Source organism: Girardinichthys multiradiatus, chromosome 18 (genome assembly GCF_021462225.1).
Source record: "Girardinichthys multiradiatus isolate DD_20200921_A chromosome 18, DD_fGirMul_XY1, whole genome shotgun sequence".
Lineage (NCBI taxonomy): Eukaryota > Metazoa > Chordata > Actinopteri > Cyprinodontiformes > Goodeidae > Girardinichthys > Girardinichthys multiradiatus.
Genome location: NC_061810.1, coordinates 45,535,861 through 45,552,896, shown reverse-complemented (window position 1 = coordinate 45,552,896; position 17,036 = coordinate 45,535,861). Strand labels below are relative to the sequence as shown.

The following is a 17,036-nucleotide window of genomic DNA, read 5'->3' as shown; positions in this document are numbered from 1 at the left end:
CAATCAAAAGTTTGTTTCTGATAAGAATAGAGACGGGCATCTCTCAAAAGATAATACATGAAAATATCTTTAATGGCATCACAGCAATCAAACCATTCTTATAATTACTGACCGGTTTTTTGCATGAATTCACTGTTTTATATTTGGTAAGGAGCTTCAAGACTTTCAGTCGGAAGAAACATGTTGATACAATTAAAAAAGATCTTTTTGAATCTAAATCTGCCAGTGGTATGAATAATTTTGGGGTTTGGACTGTAGCTGTTGATTTGAGGTGAATTTCTTCTTCTTCATCAGTCCATCCACTTTATGCATTGCACCAGTACTACTGGCAACTCCCCCACTGTGCTTTAAAGTTGGTACAGTGCTCTCAGACTAGATAGCCTCAGCTCAAATAGTCCAAACATTCTCCTTGTTTTCAGACCCAAATGGTTCAATCTTTGTCTCATCTGAACATAAAACTTCAGATTGTCCATGTGGGCTGCTGCACACTTTAGTCGAGCTTTAAGGTGTTGATTTTGGAGCACCGGCTTGCTTCTTAGCTGGCTAATTTTTGGTCCAAGACGATATAAAAACGGCTTCCCCTGGGACCATGACACTGGTCCTGCAGCAGGTTCCAGTTCATAGCAGGATTGAGACCTGGTTTTTCCTGGGTTCATCCTGAACATTTGGATTTGATGAGTTTTGGATCAGTTTTCATCAAAGCGACATTCCTCTGAACCCGAGGACATACCTTCGATCACAGTTCATTTTCACATATCTTTTAAAAAAGGGAACCCTAAAAATGTCAGAGGCCGTGTTCCATTTTGATCATTTTTGTGTCTCTGTCGCTCTCAGACTGTGGGATAAATTGCCACCGACACTGCAAGGATCTTGTGAGAGTGGGGTGCCAGAAGAAACACAAAAACACAACTGGGTCATGTCCATGCACCCCTGCACCTGACTCAAGAACCAAGGGCAACAGCTGGAGTGTGTACTTTCTCCACAAGATACACAGACCGAAGAGTTCACACACACCTCCGTGTAAATTATCTCATGTAATCTCATGTGTGATTCTATCTGCCAGGTTCAGAGGAAGAGGCCTTTGTTTTCCCCCAAAGCAACGAGTCTGAACAAAACAGGGTAATGTCGGATTGGACGAACAACACGGGGGATTCCACGTTGTCAGATCGCTCCACTCAGACCGATCCTGGAGTGTGGACGCCTGAGAGGAGGGACAGGAGGGGAAACCACATCAACTGTGTCGGACATCCGTCTCCAGACAGAAGGGTGAGAAATGATGGGAGTCTTTGCAAAATTAAACACTCTGACAGAAGGAAGGGATTTTCAGACTAACTTCAGGTAGATGAGTGAAGGTGCTACTTGCACTTGTAGGGTTAATGATCATTGCACATGATACCATTTAACATATTTTTTGAAAGTTGAACAGTCCATCCATCTATTTTTTATACCCGCTTCTTCCATACATGGTCAAGGGGGAGCTGGTGCCTAAATCCAGTGGTCTATGGGTAAAAACCAGGGTCCACCCTGGAGAGGTTGCCAGTCCCTCGCAGAGACACACAGGACAAACAACCATGCACACACCCATTCATATCTAAGGACAATTTAGAGAGACCAATTAACCTAAAAGTAATGTTTTTGAGCTGTGAGAGGAAGCCAGAGTACCTGGAGATAACTCACACATGCACAGGGAGAAAATGCACAGTCCATGCAGAAAGATCCCCAGCCAGGAGTAAATACCATGATCTTCTTGGTACAAGGCAATGGAGCTACCAACTGTGCCACTATGCAGCCATGTTTAACAGTATAAAAGCTTTTGTGTCTGTGATTGTAGTAGTAGTGCCCCCTAGAGGTCAATGATTCAAACAGTTATTGATATAGACGGGATGGATCTGCCGAAAACAGCCTTTTGTCTTGAACTTTTATGCCCAAACCCAAGTGATGAAAGCAACTTGGCAAATATGCAGGCTTCCTCAATTCTTATCACTTCAAATCCAAATCATTTTCAGACTTAAATTTCTAGTTTTGTCAGGTGATTTCACGGTTATTTTATGAACCAAAGCACAAACAGCTCTGGACAGGTCACCAGCCCTTCACGGAAACACACAAGACAATAAAAAATAACCAAAGTCTGTCACGGAGCCAAAAATGCAAACATTTACTGTAAATGTATAGTTAAACTACACATGGGATAGATAGCAGGAAAATGTTTCTAAGGACTAAGGAGTCAAAGTCAAATGTTTCATCAAAGTGCTGCAAGATTCATGAAAACAAAGAACATTTGAAGTTCTTTATTCTACTGAGAAAGAGATTACCCATAAATAGAGAAGATGTAAGACAGGCGTCAATCTTCCTAAGGATTGGATACTCCAGAGAATTCACCCCAACATCAGGCTATGCAATGCTAAGAGACTTTACTAAAAACCCAAGAGCTCCATCTCAGACTCTACAGGCCTCATTTAGCATGTTGAACATCCTTTCCAATCACAGGGTGTTTGGAAAGCCTCTCTTCCCAAAAATATGGCAGCACTACTTAGGTTTGCATCTCAGTGAACCACAACACTTCTGGAACAGTGTCTTTTGGACTGAAGTAGAGATCCATGATGCATAGTGCCATGTTTCACCTCAAATTACCTCAGCATATCAGCACAAACACCTTAAACCAACTTCCTAGTATTGTAGTGGCAGGGTGACAATTTGGGCTTGTTTTGCAGCCACAGAACCTTGCATTAACTAGGCCGATCATGAACTCCTCTGCAAGCCAAAGTATTGTGGAGTCACATGTGAGACCATCTGTTCGACAGCTGTGGTAGGGGCATCAACAAGTTGATGGAGCTACTCCACAACAGAATGGCTGAACAACAACAAACACAAAGTTAATCTGTTGCAATGGCCCAGTCAAAGGCCAGACCTCAGTCTGATTAGAAAAATGTGTTGGGGCCTCAATAGAGCTGAGCAAAATAACATTTTTGAACTGGTTTGGAACACAGCTTTTAAAGCTGGTAAACACCAGATCATTTTTATTATCACGTAAAACTGAAAAAGGCTGATTATATGAATATAGTTTGCCTTAATTTAGCAAATATTTAAATGTATTTAGGATCAAAAAGTATCTCAGAATGTGACCTAAAAAAGAAAATATGTTCACTTTTTTAAATAAACATATAAAGTAGGATATTCCTTTAGTTTTAGAAGTAACTTTATTTTTCAGAATGTCTGGAAATAAACGTTTTTGCATCCTTTAGCTTTATTTTGCCTCGCTTAATTAGCAGTGCAAATTGGAAAAATAAATTGTTTATACCTTTTAAGACTTAAAATCAGATTTCTCCCATTTTAAGTCTTAATAGGTATTAAAAAAAATTCTCAATTCATCTTTAAAACATCTCAATTCTTTTTGCAGTTTGAGATGGGTATTTTTGTACAGGAGCATCTTCTTGAAGTGGGAAACAATCCAAGCACCTGCTAAAAATGTTCTGTGAACGTAAAATGCTTTTTTATAATTCAGACATGAATAAAACTGAAAACATAATTTAGGTTGTTTTATCTTTAAAGGGTAACTGTTTTACATTTTAATGACCAGAAAAGTGATGGGTTTTGTCATTCATTCAGCAGTTAATTCATGATAACCCACAGACTCAGTTGTTTCCTGTCTTGTGGCTGAATTCACAGGTTTTAAGTCTCAGGTGTAAAAAGGATAACAAAAACAGCTCCTGCTTATAAATTTGTTTGACATTCCAGGCCATGACGCTGCCACATCGAAGCAGAGGCTGCTCCATGCCGGTTTCCTTCCTGCAGGACAAACTGGACGAGCTGCATCTGCACAAAGACAAAAGCCGAGAGCCGGACTGAAGGCTCCGCTTCTTGCTCGGACCTATCCCAGCCGGCGCCGCCACATTTGTGTCGAAGCTGCGTCTCAGCGCCGTTGAGCTGATCAGACTCTTGGCTGTGGAATAGCAGCAGCTGTAAATGGACTTCATAGTTGTGATGTTCTTGCTAGTTTGACTCTGAGGTTTCAGGCATTGACTCTTTTCTTTTCCTGTGTAATTTATGAAAACCTTGTTTTATTTGAACAGGTGCCTTGCATTTCTGGTGCTAAGATTCTTACAGAATTTCTGAAGACCTACAGATATTTCTTGAGCTTAATACAAAAAAGCAGGGTAGGAAATTAACACTAAGCACCAAAATCAAATGTTTAGTTGAACTTTGGCAGCTATTTGACATCTGATTAGTTAAACGTGTGACTTTTTTGGGGTTGGATTGGATGAAAACCTCATGGAAACTAAGATTGGACTTTTACAAACCTAGATCTGTGACTTCCATAAAAACTTTGAACAAAGGTTGTTTTGAAGCAACATGCGAACAAAATGTTTATTTCCTGCCCTGAAAGTTCGTTCATTTACGGTTCAGCAGGACTGCGCTGGAACAATGCACATGGTCTAACTATTGTCATCTTCCTTCTTTTGTCCCACGTCGGTTTTAGTCAAAACAAACGAGAAGAATACAAATACAGTTAGAAATCATGTGTTGTGTTTGATTTTACTTGACAAAGGAGGGAACAGAAAGGCGTTTTCCACACATTGGCAGGTGTTTACAACTGTGTTTATTGTATAAAGACAAGACAGTTGGCGTAACCGGTCAAAAATCTGATTTTCTTTTTTTTTGTTTTTAAAGGTAGAAAAAAAAAAAACGTCTGGAACTACAGGACTCAATGAACATCAATCAAAAAAAGGGATGGAAATTTAAAAAAAATGCAAATACAACTACACAAGCAGCAAAGGATTACTCATAATCAAAGGTCAGATTAAATACTACAGTACCAACACCTATAAAAAAGCTCCATAATGTTCGGTTTCTATTGCGGTAAATAAAAGATGCTCACTCGGTAACTGAAAAGTAAAGAGCAAGACAGCGGGAAGCGTCATGAAGGTAAAAAGCATGCATTTTGTTCTCTGTTAAGCTTAGTCGGGCCTTACTGCTCTCTTCCTGTCGTCTTTTCACTTCGTAGCCTATAAATATACACGGTCACCTCTTGAAACTGAGGGAAATGTGGAAGTCAGACATCCACATCTGATGTATAATCATTAACATTCATTACATGTTTAGAATAAGCTATCATCTACAACCTCACGTTCAATGCTTAAAGACTCGGCTCAGTAAAAAACAATCAGACATCCAACTGTATAACAACCTGTGTGAGAAACGGAGGCTAGAGTGTTAAAACAGACAGGATTCATAGTTGGTGACTTGAAGAGAAACTATACAAAAAAACAAAAAAGAATCAACGGCAGAGGTCAGAGGTGTTGGGGGAGACTGGCAGATGCAGGAACTGGTGCAGGAGAAAGCTACTGGGAACCAGAAGAGGAGCCTTGGCTGCCCTGTCCAGGATAGCCACCATACTGGCTATAGTACTGGTTCCACTGGTTCTGGTTTTGGTAGTATTGCTGCCACTGCTGAGCATACTGAAAGACAGGAGGAAGGAAAGAAATTATATTTTGCCTCCATCAAGGGGGGAAACATTTAAACAAAAGAGGAAAACACCATGGAAGCAGCGCTATGGAGGCTGAAAAATCTTGACTCTTGTATTTTAATGGAACTTTTTCACTTAAGGGTAAAAAACATCGTCAGACTACCATAACTGTTGGGTTCAGCCCTGCCACATCTTATGGGATTTCAGGCCAACAGGAACTCGCCCTGACCTGATGTTTAAAGGGACGACACTCATGAATTACCTGCTGATATTGCTGGTTGTAGCTCTGCTGCTGTTGCTGCGCTGGTGGTTGCTGCGCCGGGGGCTGCTGGTGGTGGTTGTACGTCTGTACTGTTGCAGGCGTCTGGCTGTAGCTCTGGCTGTATCCAGGGTACTGACTGTAGCCGCTGTAGTAGTTCTGGTTGTAGCTGCCCTGGTTGTACCCCGGATTGTAGCTCTGGCTGTAACCCTGGTGATTAAAAGGTAAAACAACGTTTAAAACATCTCTGAATCCATTAATGGCCAAATTTAAATATTCTAGATGAAGGGAGCTTTAACTACCTGGCTGTATCCTCCTTTGTTGTAGGAGGCCGGGCGATTGTAGTTTCCCCCTGACTGCTGGGAGCGGTTGTAGCTGCCGCGTGCATCTGAGCCTCCGTCACGGTAGTTGTTACCCCATCGGTTCTGGTTGTAGCTGCCGCGACTGTAACCTGTACAGCAAAAAAGCAGGTTGCAGAAAGAAAGAAAATCTTAATCCCTTTAGGGAATAAAATACAAAACCTTACTCGGCTTCAAACGCAGGATGACAAAGAATTCAGATTCTTTGGACCTTTGTGGCAATTTAAAAAATAAAACACAAACAGTGTTTGTGAGGTAACTGAGGAGTAAAATATGAATGTTTTTTAAAAACATAGACCAACGTTGCCATCTTTGTAATGGTTTTAGCACCGTATTAAACCCGGCCTGTCTAGTGGTTTCTCCTTTTATTCCCAACCTTTTTTGTTCCATAGGGATCAGTTGGTTAGGAGGTCATCTAGGAAATCCATTTTTACAATAATAAAGTCCGTTACAGTAACAGGACAATAAAACTAGCGAAAACTTAAATCTGGAGAAAAATGGGTGCTTGAAATTAGAACGAGGAGCGTAGCACAGCGTCTTCCAAGAACGATGGAACAATAAAGGTAGCAGAGAGAGTTGTCTAACTGTAGCAGGACAACAGGAATAACAGCAACTGCTGCTAAAATATAGAATCAATTACGGTAATATTATAACAGCAGTCACATTTTTTTATTGAGATTTTGAGACAGACGTACATAAGAGAACACCAGTGAGTTTTGTTGACGGTCATTCCTTAAAACATAATCCCAGCCAGACAACGATCAGCTTCTCTCAGATAAACATATTTTGAAAATAAAGGACTGAATTATATATTATATATCACACAAACCGGCTGAAATGAGAGAATAAAACTCCTAAACTCTACTAAATTCAGTGGGTCCATATCAGCCGGGTTCTAGGTGCGATCTGATCACTGCAGTAGGAAATAAACTACATTTCTCAGAGTCGTGCGTGTTTGTGAATGATGCCGGTGTTAAATCAGCTGTTGTACACCGAGCTGAGAAGCACGTGGTTAATGTGAGTCCATGTTTCAGTATCACGCTCTTTGCAGATAAAAAATGCCCTCGGCTTTTATTAGAACACTTTTCTCTTGGCTAATTATTGAAATATGACAAAACTTAAAGACAATAATCAAAAAAAAATAGTGTAATTTCTTAGCGGCAACAGTTGCTGAAGAAATGGCAAGATTTTAAAAGATGAGGGATTAAACACAGGAGTTTCTCACCTCCTCTGTACCCGCTGCCTCCATCTCCGCTACGGTTCTGGTAGCCACCGCGGAACCCATCACGGTTATCATAGCGCTGATAGTTGCCACTGCTGCGGCCGCGAAACCCGCCCTGCCTGTTGTCAAAGCGCTTCTCAGGGGGTGGGCCGGCCTTGCGGCCCTCCTCGTTGTACTGCTTCACCAGCTTTTCAGCCTCTTCACGATGGAGCTCGACAAATGCCACGTCCTCCAGGAAGTCGCTGGGTTCAGGGAGGGTAAAGTTGGCTTGTGGAGCGACGAGAGACGACCGCAGGAGTAGGAGGACACCACCCATCCGAGAAGAGATGGATGGAAAGGTAGAAACAGGGAGAAAGAGAGGGAAAGGGGGGGAGTGTAGTGAAGACCAGAGCAGCCACACCACCGGAAGACAAAAATGAAAAATAATTAGTACAATACAGAGGCAATGTAAATTAGAGAAATTCAGAGAAGATAATGAAAGCAGATGGCGAGGTAAAGGGAACAAACATCACCCCCAGGAGGACATGGAGGAAACATTTGTTTTAACAGACAGAGAGGAAGGGGACATCAGAAGAGATGGGGCAGGAACAAAAAGGACAACTAAAAAGTTGTGAAGAGGAAACAGCACCGCAAACCAAGCACAGCTCCTGGAACGGTTATTTAAACTCACTCCCATATCTGAAAATACGACTACTGATTGGCACTAAGGAAATGTCCTTTTCATGGAAGCCAATAGCATAATTTTATTCTCCAATGTGACCTGAACGGGCACACGTCTCAGTTTGCAGTGTGTTAGAATCTGAATGAAAAGTGGTAGAAAAAGGGCAAAAATAGGAATCGAATTTTATGTAAACTGTTATAAAAATAAAAAAGTCCAGCTCTGATATCTGGCCAAAGGCTATGGTGGGTAGGGGGGGGGGGGGGGGGGGGACATCTTCCAAGTTTGATTTTAGAGACAACACATAGAAAAAAGTAAAAAGTAGATCGTTTTGTTTTTTGTTTAATTTGTTTCCACAGCATTCCTACCTTTCATTTCTAACACTGCATGATCGGGCACATCCTTCCCCTGCTCATTGGTTTGCTTTAATGTTCGTTCTTTAAAATCCTCGTCCGTGGGACAAATTACAATAGCCTTGCGTTGAAAACCTTCAAAAGGACGCATTTTTCGTCTCCTTGCTGATCCATATACATTTGTCTAGCAATGGTGACAAGAAAGAAGTAGAAGCTTGTTTGTTATTGTTTACTTGTAAAGGCTTTCCACTGGAAGGAAGCTGGAACCCTGCAATAATCAAGTGAGAGAGGTTTTTGCTTCGGTGTCAGTCTACGGTTTTTTTTCAGGCCTCTCATCACTCCACAGACTCACCTTGAAGCTGGAGCATCCCAGGACCCAGTGACCACTCAATGTTAGTTACCAGAGGGGACCCTAAAATCCACTTACACTAGACTCCACAGCCTGCTTGATTGGTCCAATAAAATAATAAGATGCACAGCTATCTTATCGACGATTGAGAGCACATATATTATATATTGTATTATATATTGAGCAGGTAAGTGATCAACATGCAGAGGCAGTCTGTTACTTAAAAGCGTCATCACTGTGTTAACTGCTCATGCAGCTGGTGTCCATTCTGGCTCACTGCACTATAAGGCAGAGGGATTTTAGAGCCCAAAACGTTCCTACAAAGCTGCTGTGATACGCTGAAGATTTAATCAACCCTCAATCAGCTTCTTATAGTTGAAGGCATCAAAAGAAGACCAGAAAATGCAGCTGGTCACAAAAGTGTATTCTGCTTGATCAATATAACAAAATGAGGAGAAAAGCTAAATTAACATGAAAACCTTTTTATAGCAGTCTACTTCGTATTCCAAATGTTAAAACAGCATGAGAAGACATGGCATTAAAAATGCTCCTCAGTATAACATTTCAAACCAAGAAGCATTTATGTTTTTGATTTCTGGGTAAACCTGTAATCACATAATTTAGGACTAAACTAATTATTGGCTGCATCGAAGTGCTAAATGAAAACGCACCACTGGGACCTTTTTAGCAAACTAACATGCAAACATACAAGCTGTACTACAACTGTTAATGCGCAGTAAGGAATCAGGTCTGCAGGGTGCTTTACCTTAGTACTCAAATAGCTTAATTGCTGACAATATCTAGTATGCATAAAGAAAGTTTCTGAACACAGAACATATTATCTTAAAACCAGACAGTGTTCTGATGACAAACTGAGAACCAGTTATTTTCTCATATCGTTTTAAAGAATCTGCTATTGGTCCAGGTTATGAGTGAGATTTCAATCACAGTTTCCCTACATAAAAACAGATCTCTAAGAGGGAAAACAAGGCATTTAGTCTAGAGAGGATTTCTGAACAGTTTGTGTAATAATGAAAACTCGGGAAGATTTAATGATACATCGAAACACTTACAGGCTCAGCTTTCTAAAAAAAAAACTAAACAGCTGTCAGGTTAACTCTCGGTACATTAATACGAAGGCTAAAAGCAGCGACTGACTTTATTCTTGGCCTGTAGAAAGTGTCTAAATCTTTATGCTCTGAAATAATAATAATAAAATCTACCACAGTGATATTACTCACTGCTTATCCAGGTTTGACAAGTCCATATGTTGTAGCTTTCACATTTGTCTAGGTACAAGGTGGTCCTAAAGACCCTCCAAAAAAGCACCGCAAATGCTCTTTTAGAGTTCACAGAACAGAATAAGTGTTGCATAAATCTCAAAACGTATTTTAAAGAATCTCCACTTAGTGTAAAATCATCCAGCTCAGGTTAGAGCCATAAAGGTACCTTAGATTTTAAACAAGAGTTGAGCAAATGCAGCCTTGATTAGGTCAAAACACTTCAGTCAGCATTCTGACAATACAAAACTCTCTCCTGCACCCAAAAAGATTTAAAAAGGAGAGTTGGGTTATATTTAATGCTTTTCTCAGCAAAGGAAGTCAAGTTAAAAGCATATAATAAAACACAAGACAGACTTTTTTTTTGGATGTTAACATTCGTGACACTTTAAAACCACGACCTCACGCTACGAACCCTCGCTATACGCCCAACGCTGAAATATGTAAGCAAGCTCATTCTGGTCTTTTATCTGGCTAACCAGAACCAGAATGCCAGTAAAAAGACAGAACCAACAGCAATGAGCACAGATGGTTACTTCATGTTTTAATACTGAAGAAACTTACGACTCAGAACAGCAGCACGAGTTAAAAGGCTGTTATTGATCCCTGGCTTAATTTAAAAATGGTTGCCAGGAGTATGTTCAGTGTATGCATTTAATAAATAATAGTGATCACAGCATTCGTCCTGATTTGGATCATAATCAGCCTCATCTTCAACAATGACTTGTTGAGCCTCCATCTGTTCCTGTTCCCAGCTATAACACGTTATTCATGTTAGTTATCCATGTGTGCTTTTGGATTTCATTAAGCAGCATGCATGTTCACAAATTTGTTGGTCATTATCTAGAACGTGGCGCATAATGATTCAGATCTAGTCCATCACCTCTAAGAGAGCGTTACTTCCAAATATACATGCAGTTAAATTCAAATTGTTACCATGTATCAAAAAAAGTTGTATTTATGTACAAATTATACAGCAGATCAGGATGTAAGGTAATATTTCATCAGAAGAGTGAATATATAATTATTGATAATCGACTATACTATGTTTAATTGATCTAAACTGGGAAATTATTCCACTAAACGTTCAGATAAGAAGGAACTCGTTTACTTCCTTTAAGGCTCTTTAATCTAAAGAAATATAAAAACTAATCAATGGTTCAAAGCACCAATATGCTGGTAAAAGAGGACTAAAATGGTTCAATATAAGGAAAATCCTTCATCAAAGAACCAATTTGCAATGAAAATACCGAATAATCTACAGAAGAGCGCTAATTGAAAGGCTTAACTACTCTGATGGGTCCCCCTCTCTTACCTTCACTCATCTTTTTCTTCATACGAGCTCTAGTCCAATTCCAGACAACGACAAACATATAAAACTTACCTTCACATACTCACAGTTTCCACAGAAAAGCCAGAGCCACTAGACCCACTTACCTTTACACATTGGTTGAGCACAAGGACCTGAAAATCTAAATGCTGTTAGTCACTACTTACCTTCAGGGTCAATTAATTTAAATAAATTAAAAAACACACTCAAAAGCTCCATCTTTCTCAATTAAAAGTAGCTTTTAAAACAGGGATCAACTCTGGCTTATTAAATTAGCAACAGAAGGTGTTTTTCTTACTCACCAGTCAGAGCTTACTTGTTTCTCAACATCTTTACAAAGTCATGGTTTACTTGTACATTTTTCACAAGACAAACAATACTGTAATATGACATGAAAATAGATAGCAAAGTGCAAATATACTGAAGGAGCAAAAACATGACATTCTATCGCTTATGAAAGCCATTAATCATTTTCTGTTACATGACAAGTGACAACAGGGTGATCAATGCTTCTTCTACTCTATAATACACAGAGACCCCCTGAAAGATAAATAAATAATCCATTAGAGAGAAAGTGATCATCAGGGCACATTGACTCACTGTGGTGAGTATCAGAACCGGGTGTAGGTGGAGGAGCAGTACCTGATCCAGGATGTAGTTGCGTCTCTTGCGAGCGGCGATCTCGATCAGCCTGTTCAGACACTGGGTGGCCTGCTGGATGAGGACATCCCAGCGCCCCGCGTAGTTTCTCTGACGACGGAGGCCCATCATCTGCAGCAAACCGACAAAAATCCAGACTGATTAAAGAAGAGAAAGACGCACGTAAAGGTTCTGAGATTTTTTTCGGGCTTGTGTCAAAACAGACCTTCATCTTGTCCATGATGGCGTTTGTGCCCAGGATGTTGTACTTTTTATCTGGATTTTCTGCAGCGTGCTTTATGGCCCATGTGGTTTTCCCACAGGCAGGCAGACCAACCATCATCAAAATCTGAAACAAAAAGAAAATAAACGTTGATACTGTGTTTCTTTACAAATCATCAGTTCCAGAAGACTGTCTTATTTAATGGCCGACATTTAAATCATTTTTAAGAGAAAAAAACACCTCAGATAACTTTATCTAGTAATATGCGTTAGAATTTTGTTTCTACCACTTTCTTTAATCACATTGTTCATGCCTGGTTGTATTCATATTACATTTTCTATAGAGCCATTGTTTTGTTAGTTTAATAGCCGAAACCTGCCAAAAAACGTTTATTATTAAAAACCACCATAAGGCATTATGCTACAACTGATTTTATTAATCAAAGAAAACCACACATTTATTACAACATATTAGTATATTTATAGTTGGAATAAAATGATACTCGACCCAAATATGTTGGGCTCATACCATGTTTACTAAAAATCCAAGTTTTCTGTGTCCCCATCACCATCTTTTCTATAAGGATTTAACTGACGTGTGTATCCGACTGATGCCATGTTAACAATCCCGTACCTCGCATTCAGATTTGTTGGCAGGTCCCTTTGTGCCTCTGATTTTCTCCTCCATGGGACGATCGTGGAGGAAGGTGTATCCTTCTTGCTGGGGGAAGTAGGGCTCCCGCTTCTGCCCAAAGTTGAACTCAACAGCGCAGTTTTTCACCAGCACGTGGGGGAAGAGGGCGCGTCCTGCCAGCGCCTCTTTGGTTGTCCGGAAAGCCACGCCCAGATTCACTCCGTTCTTGGAGAAGCCCATCTCAACCTCATTGCTGCTTTCGAAGTCCTATGAGCAAAGGTAATGGGGAAATTAAACATAGATAGCTATTCTTATTAACAGAGATGGGTTATTAGGACAATTGACTGTAACAATGATCTACAACAACAATCAGTAATTCAGCTTACAACACTTGCTATAAAGAATGAGGCAGTGACACCAGATAATTCGAAGGTTCTTGCTCAAACGTTTTACTTACAATGTAGCAGCCGATGACGTCGTTTTCACCAAACTTCTCGCCGTAGTCTGCAAACTTGCAGTCACTGGATTTTTTCCCTGTCCCTCCATATCCAAAAGAAAACGGCTCCTCGCCTACATGAAGGAACGACGACATGTTTTTCTATTCAGGGCCATCACAGAAACACATTTGTGTCAAACACCATGTTCACTGTTGCTTTTCTCACCGAGCTGAGTGCTACAGTTGTTGAGGGACCACCCAATCCTGACCACGTGGGGGTCAGGCTCACTGCTGGGAAGGTGCTTCACAGGAATTTCCTCATTAATCTGGAGAAAACGCAACAAAATGACACATAAAACTGCTGTAATAACAACGGTTGTAATATGGATAATGAAAAAACCGTAATCATGGAAATCATTTAAGCCTATACCAAAGATCAACCAATGTGTTTTAAATCCAATTTGATAAAGTTCCAGCAGGACCATCGGTACAGTTTACGTATACTATGCATAGTTGTAGACTCATCTGCTGTGATGAAACTCATGCTAAACATATATGAAATAGTCTATAAAACTCTGTGTGAAAAATCCGATGTAATTTGATGTTTAAGGAACTGAATGGCATTTTAACAGAACCCACCCCCTCTAATGTTTAAGACATATGAACACACAATATATTAAGTTGCATCCTTGTCCACACACAGACAATGAAAGACACTTCTTCCCTGTAGTTTAGTTTACCTTCATCTCATAACAAACACGTCCCTGAGTGACACCATGAGTTGCTCGAGCTCCAGCCCACAGGTAAGCAAAGCCCTCAATGGTCAGTGGATAACCATTGTACCGATCCCTGGACACTTTGAAGTGCAGATCACAGTTGTCTGAGGAAAAAAAAGACGAGTTTTAAATGGATTCTGCCAACAAATTTAGCTTACGAAATGAGTCCCAGTATTTGGTAAATGGTACTTTTAACAAAACAGTTATTTGACATTCTTTGAAAAACAAAACAACACATTATTAGCTTTACTATTTAAACACTGTAATTAAAAACATACTTCTCTAAATGGACTAAGAGTAGATCATAGAAATTGTCCCCAAAAGGCCGGTTAAAGCAATTAGTAAAAAAAAACATTCAGTGGAAGGCGGCACAATTTGTGCCTTAAAATGGGAACAAAACAACAAAACTGAAAAAAGTACAAAATAGTGAAGGAGGAAACGAGCAGCACCTTCATGTGATTACCAGAACACAATGTCAGAGCATTGTCATTTAAAATTGTTAAAAGAAACAAATAAACACCCACAATAAAGGTTTGGGCTTCATGCATAACAAAGTAGTAAAACCTACATGTATCAATTGTGACTATGGAGTCATCTACGTTCTCCTCTTCGTCTTCAGCAGGAGGTTGTGGTGTCCGAGATCTGCACGAAAAGTGCACAAGTTTAAGATAAGGAGCCTTGAAAATAAAGACATATTTCTCTTCCTGTTTTTTTATTTGAAAACCTAAAAATATTAATTGTATTACTTTCTTACCTCTTCTCCTCACGGTGCTCATAGTAGCTGTAGCCCCTGTTCTCCTCGTGTGGTCTCTTTCGGCTGTTTCCACCCTTGTTCTCTTCCACTTTGATTTCATCCTGGTCTTGCTGTTCTGTCCCCTGAGCCCCTTCTCGTCTGTCTTCAACTGGCTCAACCTCGTCTTCTGTTTTGATTTCGGTTTTAATTTCTGAAAGAAAGTGAGTAGATGCAAGAACCATTATGTGGGGTCCAAGCACTTTTTTTTTTTTAAATACAATATTGGGCTTGTAATAATTCAGTAAATAATGGCCAAGAAACATGTACACATTCAAATCTTCTTTGAATTAATTGTGGTGCTGTGGTAGCAGAACCAAACTTTTTATGACAATAAGGAAATTTGATAACAACCATTTGTGTTCTCCTCAATCTTCGTCTCCAGCTTGCTCTCCTCCTCGGACATCAAGCTTGATCTGTGCATATCGCCGTGTCCAGAATCTGAAGTTTGCCGACTTTCATACTGCTCGGCTTCTGCCTCCTCTTCCTCGTAGAAGCCACCTGAATCTCTGCCCTCATCTTCCTCTTGAGGGTTATCACCTTCACCACCATCATCATCATCATCATCACCACCTCCATAGTCTTGATCTGCTAGTAATCAAGAAGACATAGTAAATTATTCATACTCATTCTAGCCTGCAAAAATGGGGAGATTATAAACACAATCCAATGGCTGGAGACTTTCTACAAAACACTGCAGATGTACTACACAATTACTATGTACAAGAAAGTACATTTAAATGTTGAAAACTATTAGATTCACCAGCTAACACATCGGCACACTTGCTGACTATTTAACAAAATGTGGCAATTTTGACCATTTTATAGATAAATGATTTTCAAACTGCACGTCACTCCAAAACACAGTAGGTCAAAAAATCAATTTAAAAAATCATTAAAAACACACAAAACAACAAATATATGATAGTACTGAATTAAACCAGAACACAAACCATGAATCCGATTTGATAAGACATTTGGAAAATCCAAAAAAGTTAAGGGTTTAAATTTGAAGAATGTCATAGTCATAAGACTAATTTAAAAAACAAAACAAAAAATGAGTCACGTTTTTACCATTTACTCCTAAAGCTGGATGTATATACTGAAAGTAATGTACAGTATCCATGACGGTAAAATGCAGGACTCTACCTTGTTGCTCCTTAGCATCCTCTTCCTCTTGAGTTTCTTCGCCATATTCCTCCTGCCCTGTTTGCTCCGAGCTATCCTCCTCAGCATCAGCCTCCAGAGCGGCTTTCAGCCTCTCCATCAGGTCCGCCTTCAGGCCTCTGGTGTCGAGGCCGCGGCGCTGGAGCTCCTCCTTTAACTCATTCACTTTCAGTTTTTTCACGTCTAAACTCATTGTTGCCCCGTACGTTAACTCTCAAGTTTGTCGTCTTTCCTAAATAGCAAAAACAAGGGAAAAAACACACATAACGGTTGGCCACAGTTTACACCAGTGCTTCTGACTTTCAAACTGATCCGTTCTACGCGGTTTCTCAGCCGAACAGGATACGTAATAGTGTGGCTAGGCTAGTTAGCAGCGCTGCAGCAACACTACACAAATGACACAACACTACGTGCGTAAAAACGCCAAGGCACAAATTTACAAAAGGGCTGTCAGTAAATATCCGTCTTCAAGTAAAAACACTAACTAGAATGTTTCTATGGTACATCCATACTTCAAACCGCCAGTGTATGGCTAAAGACGGCAACCTTCTCAGGCTAGCATTAGCTTAAACTCCGCAAAACAAATGCCTTAAACATGGAGAATATGAACCTTCTGTAGGTTACTCTGGCTTTTCATGCGGGCCCTGCTATCAGTGCATCGTATATACTATTTGTAATACAGCTATAAAATAAAACTGGATGAAAAATAAAACCAAGGCCTACCTCCTCTAACGCGAGCTGCGCGGGTAAGTCCTCGTAGGAGTCTGAAAGAAACGCTACCGCCCCCCAGCGTCACAGACTGTAGGGCAAAACATCTGCGCATGCGCATAGCGGAACAGGTTGCTACTACTGTTTTGGATATTTTCTTTCATTTAGTTTGTCAAAACATAAAAAAACTAAATGTATGAATTAATATGTTTTGACAATTTTGTGTTTTCACTGGAAACCAAACAAAACAAAAATAGGTTATTTGATTTTAGTTATTAATTACACTGCATTTTAAATGAAAGCCATTTTCTTTTTTTGGCACAAAAATAGATGAGTAGCAATTTAAATTTGATATGATATTTTGATAATATATGATATATATATATATGA

The 17,036-nt window shown here is 39.9% G+C and overlaps 2 protein-coding genes across 3 annotated transcripts in view; one reads left to right on the top strand and one right to left on the bottom strand.

Annotated features, from left to right (window-relative positions):
- rasgrp4 (RAS guanyl releasing protein 4) overlaps positions 1–4,517 on the top strand; it is a 30,656-nt gene extending 26,139 nt beyond the window's left edge. Inside the window, exons 15-17 of the mRNA XM_047391377.1 lie at positions 835–966; positions 1,064–1,266; positions 3,736–4,517. Coding sequence (XP_047247333.1) covers positions 835–966; positions 1,064–1,266; positions 3,736–3,846 — 446 coding nt within the window. The 3' untranslated portion in view covers positions 3,847–4,517. The remainder of the gene's footprint in view (positions 1–834; positions 967–1,063; positions 1,267–3,735) is intronic.
- A 62-nt stretch (positions 4,518–4,579) lies between these two features.
- Positions 4,580–16,734, bottom strand: hnrnpul1 (heterogeneous nuclear ribonucleoprotein U-like 1). Of its 2 annotated transcripts, none has more exons than XM_047391371.1 (16): positions 16,662–16,734; positions 15,921–16,170; positions 15,126–15,362; positions 14,736–14,925; positions 14,550–14,623; positions 13,946–14,085; positions 13,432–13,531; positions 13,227–13,339; positions 12,770–13,036; positions 12,140–12,262; positions 11,917–12,045; positions 8,331–8,499; positions 7,308–7,571; positions 6,026–6,174; positions 5,727–5,933; positions 4,580–5,456 (listed from the first exon to the last, which is right to left on the bottom strand). In XM_047391371.1, exons 2-16 carry the CDS (start codon positions 16,129–16,131, stop codon positions 5,340–5,342), a joined length of 2,490 nt encoding a protein of 829 aa, XP_047247327.1. In that variant the 5' UTR covers positions 16,132–16,170; positions 16,662–16,734; the 3' UTR covers positions 4,580–5,339. The 2 variants fall into 2 exon arrangements, with proteins under 2 accessions (XP_047247327.1, XP_047247328.1); XM_047391372.1 differs by having other exon boundaries at positions 15,126–15,359.
- Positions 16,735–17,036: the final 302 nt, after the last annotated feature.